The sequence below is a fragment of the Aedes albopictus genome, unplaced genomic scaffold, assembly GCF_035046485.1.
Source record: "Aedes albopictus strain Foshan unplaced genomic scaffold, AalbF5 HiC_scaffold_234, whole genome shotgun sequence".
Classification (NCBI taxonomy): Eukaryota; Metazoa; Arthropoda; class Insecta; order Diptera; family Culicidae; genus Aedes; species Aedes albopictus.
In genome coordinates, this window is record NW_026917018.1 from 40,232 (window position 1) to 50,000 (window position 9,769).

The 9,769-nt window shown below is 43.4% G+C and overlaps 1 protein-coding gene across 1 annotated transcript; it reads left to right on the plus strand.

The window, feature by feature from the left end:
• Window positions 1-4,580: 4,580 nt before the first annotated feature.
• Window positions 4,581-9,762, plus strand: LOC134284513 (uncharacterized; the record flags this gene model as incomplete). The annotated part of the gene is made up of 3 exons (XM_062843461.1): window positions 4,581-4,770; window positions 4,984-7,804; window positions 8,654-9,762. Coding segments are annotated over exons 1-3 (4,120 nt in total), but the record flags the coding sequence as incomplete, so codon positions are not given.
• Between the last annotated feature and the right edge of the window lie 7 nt (window positions 9,763-9,769).

The window sequence follows — 9,769 nt, forward strand, 5'->3', positions numbered from 1 at the left end:
AATAAATGTTTTCGCAATCAAAATTTCCTAACCAGTGCTAAAGATATAGGATGCGGGCACCGGCTTTGGCCAGTCTACACAGGGAAATCATTTTTATAAAAATAACCAATAATCCAATGAAAACTACCAATGTGTTAAATGAAAGGTTTCGAAAAATGCAGAAATCAAGCTCATACTTGATTTTTGTATTAAAAGTGGCACTGGCCAAAATAGAAGCCTTGCCGCAGTTTTGGCCATATTCTATTTGGTTTCTATTTTGGCCAATCACGTGTATTTCTTATGGGAGTTGCCAAATTAGGAGCACCCTGGCCAAAATAAATATATGCGAGCTGATTTTTAAAGGAAAACTATTTTTTCTTCTAGTTTTTAATCAAAATGTATGGTTTTCACAGCTTCAATCATTATATTACATTAGAATCTACTAATAAAAATTCTGTTGTTCTGACTTCAGACATTTAACAATAAACAATGACCCAGGCTTACCAGTTTGGCACCTTACCAGGGGGACTTGGCCTTGTATCTACAGCTCAGAGATCACCTAAATTTCGTCAATACTACAAACTGTTCACAATAGTAACAGGCTGAATACCGCACTATGGCCAAAACTGAAGCTTCTACCCTACGAAAAGTTACCGTGCCATGCCCTAATACCGTGTGCCTCCTACACACTTATTTTAAAGTCACTTGTTCGGCTGTTCTATTTTCGGTAAAAGTTCGGATTACCGAAGTTCAGCACAGTTTTACCGAAATTCGGCTAATTTTTATCGAACGTTCGGTAAACATTACCGATGATTCAGTAGAGTTTACCGAACTTTCGGTAATTTTTTGAAGAACTTTGGTAACATGTTGCTGAACATTCGGTAATCTGAACTTTTACCGTAAATAGAACAGCTGAATACGGTAATTTATTTTAAGTGTGTAATACCGTGTATTTGACAAAAAACTCAAATATTCTACTAAGTGTATTATTTTTTTAACTGAGTAACTAGTTCAATCATTAGCATATTAAAACTTCTTAAGTTAGGCGTAATAAAGTTGGCACATATTCACAAAAACAAAAAATTAAAAATATTTTCAAAAGGTGAGTGCAAAGTACCAATACACGGTATTAGGGCATGGTTCCTTTTGTGTTCCAAATACCGTGCTTCGGCTAAAACTGCAAACTGAAAATATTATTGATACTTTTTACTTTATGGATCAATTGTACAAACCTCTAGGCAACGTTTAACGCACAGGTTATTTTATGTTTGAACTTAGTATGATTGATATAGTGATGATTCAAAGGACCACCGATGAATGCGGGTCACATACACGGTGTTCAGGACGGAGCTATAGTACCCTAGTTTCCCCCGGCACTCAACCGATGCGAGAACGAACATTTAACAATATACAACGATGAGCGATTGTTCAGGGACATGCAGTCAGTATTCAGTCAGACACCACACGACAGGGAGCACACGTTGAGCATAGCACAGTTAGTTTGTTAGTAGAAGCAGTATTTAGAAGATAGAATTTGTTGGACGGGATTAAACTAAAAAGGGACTGAAAATGTAAGTAATTGAATTAATATGTTTGGGCACAATTTATGTTATGTGTTGCATGTTTGTGTTTTGTGCATTTGTAATGTTTCATTTTGTTTTTCGTATCTTAGTTCCCAGACGTGGGGCCCGATACGGAAAATAAAATATGCATTTGTAAGGTTCCAATTTATTCGTTATATTCGTTATATCATTTCTCTATGTGTTGATGTTTTATTAATCATGATTTGCATCGAATGTTCAAATATACATACTAATGGTTCTGGCTGATAAAAATTTTGAACATTTTTCAACTATTTTTTCATAAGTTTTCATCAAAGTAGTTGAAAAAGTATGTTCTATAAATTTATGAATAACTCATGAAGCAGCAGGTCCTGGCATGTGGTATTTTGTTCATGACTAGTCGAGAACCTGTATTATATCGTAAATAGCAAACGAAAGTGGGGTAATGCTTATTTTGTTATTTGCACACTATTCAAATAATGCATGATTTTTTTATTAACATGTATTTTCTATCCATTGTTTCTATAAAAGCCTTGTTTTCTAAATTATAATACTTAGTTGATAGCTAAGAAGGGATATTACCATACATATACAAAATAAATATATATGGATTGTATATATAGCTACATGTTTTTGTTAGAAGCATACTCTATGAGCCAATACATTGTTATGTTTCCCGCCATAACATTTCTGCAGTTCACATATTATGAACATTCGCCATGGTAGGGTACTGCAAGCACCTGATCTAACCTCACTTTGTTCAGCGAGCTGTTTACAAGGTGTTAATATCTGGAGCGACGAGAAAATAAATTCATGTTATCCGTTCCGGAATCATTGTGATATTCAAATATCGTTTATAGTCAACTTTACTAGCACAACATCAGTCGTCAAAATCACATTTCACTGAGATTCTACCGAAAAACAGTTTCGCCGGATCTCCACCACAGACTAAGTCTATGTAAACAGCTCGCCAAACTATCAGTTCACAGCGTTGTGATGTCATCTTGCAGTAATCATGTAAAAATGGAATTTACTAAAATTTAAATATCTTGTGCATTGTTCAATCAATTTCAAATATTTTTAGATAAATTAAAAGCTAAATACAATACCATGCGATCATCTGAATGTAGGTTTTGCGTCAGATTGATAAAATTCAAAATATTGGCGAATTTTTGGGACGATCTCCTTAAATTTTAGCAATTTCCAAAAATATATGAAGAAATGTATTTATTTCAATAAGAAAAAACAAACAATTTACAAATTCTTCCTTAACGTTTATTTGACACATCATATGTAGGCGAGTAACAGTAAAAAAATCAGCTCAATCGGAGCATTGATTACGAAGAATGAGATGTGTGAAGTGAGCGACTTTGCTTAAAAATAGAACAAAAATCGATTTCAAATCATCAACCTTGTATGGAAAGTCGAAAAAATTACCGCTCTACTGTATTTTTTTCCTTCACGTTTTCGAACTCAGGGCATGATTCTACACCAAAAATGATCATCAGCTTACCGAGTTCAGAAATGCTGTAAACTAGTGTAATAATTATTCTAGAGATTTTTGGCTAAGGAATAGTATTAAAATCATCTTAAAAAACATGCATTATTTGAATAGTGTGCAAATAACAAAATAAGCATTACCCCACTTTTGTTTGCTATTTACGATATAATACAGGTTCTCGACTAGTCATGAACAAAATACCACATGCCAGGACCTGCTGCTTCATGAGTTATTCATAAATTTATAGAACATACTTTTTCAACTATTTTGATGAAAACTTATGAAAAAATAGTTAAAAAATGTTCAAAATTTTTATCAGCCAGAACCATTAGTATGTATATTTGAACATTCGATGCAAATCATGATTAATAAAACATCAACACATAGAGAAATGGTCAACATTATTTTTTTGGAGTACTTTTGATTAAATATCAGATAGCGCCATCTACGTAAGTTGTGGAGTATTAGTATCTTCGGAAGATATGTCAAAAACATAACAACAAACAACTTTGTCGAAGAAATTTTTTTGATACGAGGCTTCTGTAGAAAGATAGAACTGATCTAGATCAGTTCTAACTTATCTAGATCAAATATCGAGTTACCAAAATTTGGTCCACATTACCCCAAGCCTTTTTGTAGAAGACGCCAAACCTCTAGGATGCATATCCAGAACACTAGAGGTTTTGTCTGTCGATAATGGCATCCTGCCCCAGTGTGCGGCGTGCTCCCCCGCCTCCTCGATCGAATTCGAGGAAATCAACGAGTTCTACTGCTCGAGCCAGGGTTCAGTTAGAACTTCAACGCCTCGAGGAAGAAAACCGCTTGCAGGAGAAAGCGGCTGAAGATAGACTAGGGGAATTAACGTATTTTGGACACAGCGTTACGCCAATATATTTTGGACACTTCCATTTGTTTTTGCCGTAAGTGTCCAAAAAATATTGGCGCGTTGCTGTGTCCAAAATATGTTGGTTCCCCTACGGCGTGAAAAGGAATATTTGAAAAAGAAGTATGACCTTATGCACGCAGAGCTTCTCGAAGATGATCAGGCAAGCAGCCGTCGTTCAATGTCGAGCATTGAAAAGGTCCATCAGTGGCTTCAGGACAAACCTGTCACAACGGAGTCCGGCATCGGGTGTGATGAAATCCCCGCTGGTGTATCGTCACGGACAGGAACAGTCGTCAAGCCTCGCCCATCAGTGCCAACGACAGTTGCTGCAGCTTCTACACCAAAGTCAGGGCAGCCCGCTGAGCTCACGTTCGGACACAATCCAAGCCAGCCACCTAGCCAAGATGCGACGAGGTGGCAATCTTCGTGTTCCATTGGGGAACCTCACGTAGGTAATGCACCACCGCAGGTTCAAGCGCAGGATCCGTTGGACTGGAGCCTAACTTGGGACCTACCCGAGGTACCTCAACCGCTTCCCAAAGCACAGTAGGCGGTGGACCTTCAGGAAATTCAACGGAAGTTCAGCGGAGTGCAGCTAATTCCACCCAAGACAAACTGTGCCCCCGGTGGAACGTTATCAGCAAGTGGATCAATGCGAAACGACAACCAACGAAACTCCACGTCCGGCGTTTGCCCGGAACAGCAGGAGATTGGCGCCATGATGTCAAGCTCAGCAGGTACTCGAGGTCACTCCCAGGTAGCATTGGAGCCCACCGGTAACCAGCCGGTGCAGATGTCCGGCCTCGAATCATCACCCAGTGGACAGCAGACAGCAGCAGCGAGTATGTCGGTGAGTCAAACGTGCTCTAATTATATTGCCAACCATATAAGACCATTGCAAAGTCATGTGACATTCAACATACCAAAGCGTACGTCATTCATTGAACACACTAATTTCCCTGTGACCGAACCATGCAAACCCCCCCATTTTCGTCAAGGTATATTCGCCTTCAATCCGCTGCATAAGATCACTCCCCATGTCTGCCCCGCAACAGCCCCCTCCGTGCCTTTTGCTGATTATCCGCTCGTTTCGTCGTCCAGTATGCCTTCGGTGCCCCAAGTATATACGGTCCAAAGTACTCCAGTGCCGATAGCGTCCACAATTGCTGTAAACAGTAGTCTACCATCAACGGTCCCGCCTTTCGACTACACCCTGACACCTGCACCAGCGTCTCAGCCGTGGATTAGTTCTCCGACGGCTCAACAACTCGCCGCCAGACACATCGTTCCCAAAGAACTTCCGATCTTTTCGGGCGATCCTGTCGAGTGGCCGTTGTTCATGAGCTGCTTCCAGAACACAACCCAACTTTGTGGATTTTCACACGGCGAGAACTTGATGCGTCTGCAACGATGTCTGAAAGGAAACGCGCTTGAATCAGTGAGAAGCCTGCTTCTGGAACCATCAGCGGTCCCCATGATCTTCACGACTCTACAAACGCTTTATGGACGTCCCGATTTGGTAATCAATTCCCTACTGCAAAAAGTGCGTGCAACCCCAGCCCCAAAACCGGAAAAGCTGGAATCCTTGATATCATTCGGTCTCGCCTGTCAGAATCTGTGCGGGCATCTACGTGCAGCCGGTCAGCAGGCCCACTTTTCCAATCCAGCCCTATTGCAGGAGCTGGTGGGAAAATTACCGGCGAACATCAAGTTGGACTGGGCTCTCTTCAAACAAAAGTGCCCGGTGGTCGACCTTGGGACCTTCGGTGACTACATGGCTCAATTAGTTATTGCTGCGAGCGATGTTGCTCCTTTCCAACCATCTGATGTACCTCACGGTAATTCAGAGAATAGGAAGGGAAAAGAAAAGCTGTTCGTGAACGCTCATTCCTCTGACAACCCGCAGGATTTCGTAGATGAACGTCAACGATCCAGCAGTCGCGAAACAAAGCAGTACCCAGGAAAACCATGCCCAATTTGTGGAAAACCAGGACACAAGGTTCGCGAATGCGAAGACTTCAAGAATTGTAGTTTGGGCGACCGTTGGAAGCGTGTAGAAGAGCATCGTTTGTGTCGACGGTGCTTGATAGCACACGGAAAATTTCCCTGTAAAGCTTCGTCATGTGGATTGGAGGGATGTGCAGAACGGCATCACAAGTTGTTGCATCCAGGCCGGCCGCAACTAACAGCACCAGCTAGGAATCCGTCAGCAACCGAGACAGCCAACGTCCACAACGATAGTAAAGTAATCACGCTCTTTCGTTTCGTACCCGTGACGTTGTTCAACAATGAAAAGTTTGTCCACACGTTTGCCTTCTTGGACGAAGGCTCTTCGTCTACTTTGATCGATGCACGAATTGCTCGTGAGCTGGGAGCTTCAGGTGAAGCATATCCACTCTGCCTACAGTGGACCGGTGAAGTGGAACGCACAGAGGAAAACTCACAGCTGATTCGTCTTGAAATAGCAGGACGTGGCGCGCAAAAACGACATGTGCTGAAGGCGGCTCATACCGTGGAAAAACTATGTCTTCCCAGTCAAAACCTGCCATTCGGTCAACTATCCGAACAGTTCCCGTACCTCCGTGGTCTACCTGTTGAAGGATATAGTAACGCAGTTCCAACCATCCTAATTGGCTTGGACAATACGCATCTAAAAATTCCTCTCAAAACTCGGGAAGGTAGAATCGGACAACCGGCAGCAGCGAAAACCAGATTGGGATGGACGGTTTATGGTCCGATTTCTGGCCAGGGTTCCCCTTCGGAACAGTGTCTTTTTCATCTATACCACGAAGCTCGGAATTCTGACGATGATCTGCACGATCTGGTGAAGGATTTTTTCTCGACGGAGAACGTTGGCGTTGCAGTTGTTCCTGTACTGGAAGGCTCCGATGAAGTACATTCGAGGAAGATGCTGGAAGATACGACTACCCGTTTGTCTTCCGGACGGTTTCAAACGGGTCTCCTCTGGAAATACGACCACATCGACTTCCCAGACAGCAAACCCATGGCGGAGAACCGGATGAAATCTTTGGAGCGTCGTCTCTTGCGGAAACCGGAGCTGTTCGACAACCTGAAGCAGCAGATAATCGAGTATGAGGAGAAGGGATATGCGCACAAATTGTCCCAAGAAGAGATATTGAACGTGGATCCTAAAAGAGTATGGTACCTCCCCTTAGGGGTGGTAGTAAATCCCAAAAAGCCTGGTAAAATACGCATCGTTTGGGATGCGGCGGCGACAGTTCGAGGACAGTCACTCAACTCCGCCCTGCTTGCCGGACCTGATTTGTTAACTTCACTTCCGTCTGTTCTCTCCCGATATCGTCAACGGCAAGTCGCTATTAGTGGAGATATAAGGGAGATGTTCCACCAGTTCGAGATCAGACCGGAGGACCGACAGGCGCAACGATTCTTGTTTCGAAGCGATCTGTCGAAGGCACCAGATACATACGTAATGGATGTTGCAACGTTCGGCGTGACTTGTTCACCCTCTGCAGCACAGTTCATAAAGAACAGAAACGCAAAGGACTTCGAGTCTGAGTACCCCGAGGCAGCTGCTGCTATTGTTTATAACCACTATGTGGACGACTATTTGGATAGTCTGGACACTATCGATGAAGCCGTAAATCTAGCACTTCAGGTGAAAACGGTGCACGCCAAGGCTGGTTTCCACATACGGAACTGGATGTCCAATTCTAAGGAAGTTTTGTCACGGGTCGGGGACTCAGCAGAAGATCAAGTAAAAAGCTTCAGGACACACACTTCCTCGACGTCCGAACGCATTCTTGGAATGAGTTGGTCTCCCGAGTCAGATGAATTTACGTTCAGCGGACTCTTCCGGGAGGAGTTAATGCCGTTACTCGGAGGGAACGTTATATTGTTCGTGCAGTTGAAAATCGGAATTTTTGACACGCGAAAATAGATTTTTCTCCAAAACCGTGTGTCGGACGTACGTCGGGCACAGTGCGCTGGAAAGAGGGCCAGATCCGCTGTCCAGCGCACTACGTCCGACGTTAGATTTCACGTATGGATTTTGAGAAAATTCGATTGTCGGGTGAGGGGAAACTTCGGGTTTCAACCGCGACGACAATACCAACAAAAAGGCAGCTCCTTCAGGTGGTGATGAGCAGGGTTGTTAATAGTCATCGGAGCTGATGCATAATCACTGACGACAACGGGTAATAAAAAGTTAGCGTCACTGAGTCAGCAGCTCTTGAATATTTTTCTTCAAACACCGTCAGTCAGTTAGCTGATCGCGACGAAAAAGTTTTGCCGTTTCTCTTTATTGGCATTTTCGTTGAGTGGCTTGCACCGAACAAGGCAGGCGATCGAATAATCAGCCTCACGGGAATGGCTGATCAGAAAAAAAATGCAAAAATGAAACATGCCTTCATTCGGAATCGAACCAAAAACCTTCAGATTGGCAACACAACAATCATACCATCAGAGATATTTCAACATCCTCGAAAGACCGCGGCTAAATCGTCAATAAAAGCTTGACTGGTGCGCCTTTCGTCTGCAATCAGATGCCATGTGACGAAAACGTGTTCGTTTTTCGTCGTTCCGAAAGGAGACAAAAGAGAATGACGAAAACTATAGCTCCCTGTTTTATTTTCGGTTCATCCTCGTCGTGGTTTCTTTGTCGGTCGCTGATGATGATGCAAGTGACGGAGTTTTATTTGCTGACGAACTTTTTTAATTTTTCGTCATTGGTCGGTGACGAAACAGATGGTTACCAACCCTGGTGATGAGTATTTTTGATCCGCTTGGACTGGTGTCTCTCGTCGTGGTGCACGGAAAAATACTCATTCAAAATGTGTGGCGAGCAAACATTGAATGGGACTCAAAAATCAACAACGAACTGTTCAGTGAATGGCGTCGATGGATCCAGCTTTTGTACCAACTCAATGCCGTAAGAATACCGAGATGCTACTTCCCAGGATATCTTCCGGATAGCTTCAACACTCTGCAGCTACACCTGTTTGTCGACGCCAGCGAGGAGGCGTACGTAGCAGCCGCTTATTTTCGGATTGTGGATCAGTCGCAAGTTCGGTGCATCCTGGTTTCTTCAAAAACTAAAGTAGCTCCATTGAAGCCCTTGTCCATTCCCCGTCTAGAACTGCAGGCAGCACTACTTGGAAGCAGATTAGCGAAGTCCGTAGCGGAGAATCATACTCTACCCATCAAGCAACGGTTCTTCTGGAGTGACTCAACCACTGTTCTGTCCTGGCTACAATCCGATCAACGAAAATATCGTCAATTTGTAGCGTGTCGAGTTTCAGAAATTCTGGATTCCACGAAGGTCACCGAATGGCAGTACGTTCCCTCCCGTGAAAATGTGGCAGATGACGCCACTAAGTGGAAAGATGGGCTTCGAATCGACAATAGTCATCGCTGGTTCAGTGGGCCACATTTCCTCTACGATTCTTCCAACATGTGGCCCCAACAGAAGAAGCTATCTAGCCCAACTGCGGAGGAGCTTCGGCCGATGCACATTCACAAAGAAATCATACATGATCCGTTGATACAGTTCTGTCGTTTCTCAAAATGGGAACGTTGTCTACGTGCAGTTGCGTATGTCCACAGATTCGTCGATCAACTGAAGCGGAAGACGAATGGAGATCCAGACGATGCGGAAGCTAAGGAGGTTCAGCTCTTTCTTACCAGGGAAGAACTTCAGCGCGCGGAACACACAATCCTGAGGTTGGCACAATTGGAAGCTTTTGCAGACGAGGTCGCCACTATGCAAACTAATCAATCTCTGCCATCAAACCAACGTCAACGACTCGAAAAAACCAGCAAGCTCTACAAGCTGTCGCCTTTCTTGGATGAGCAAGGTGTGGT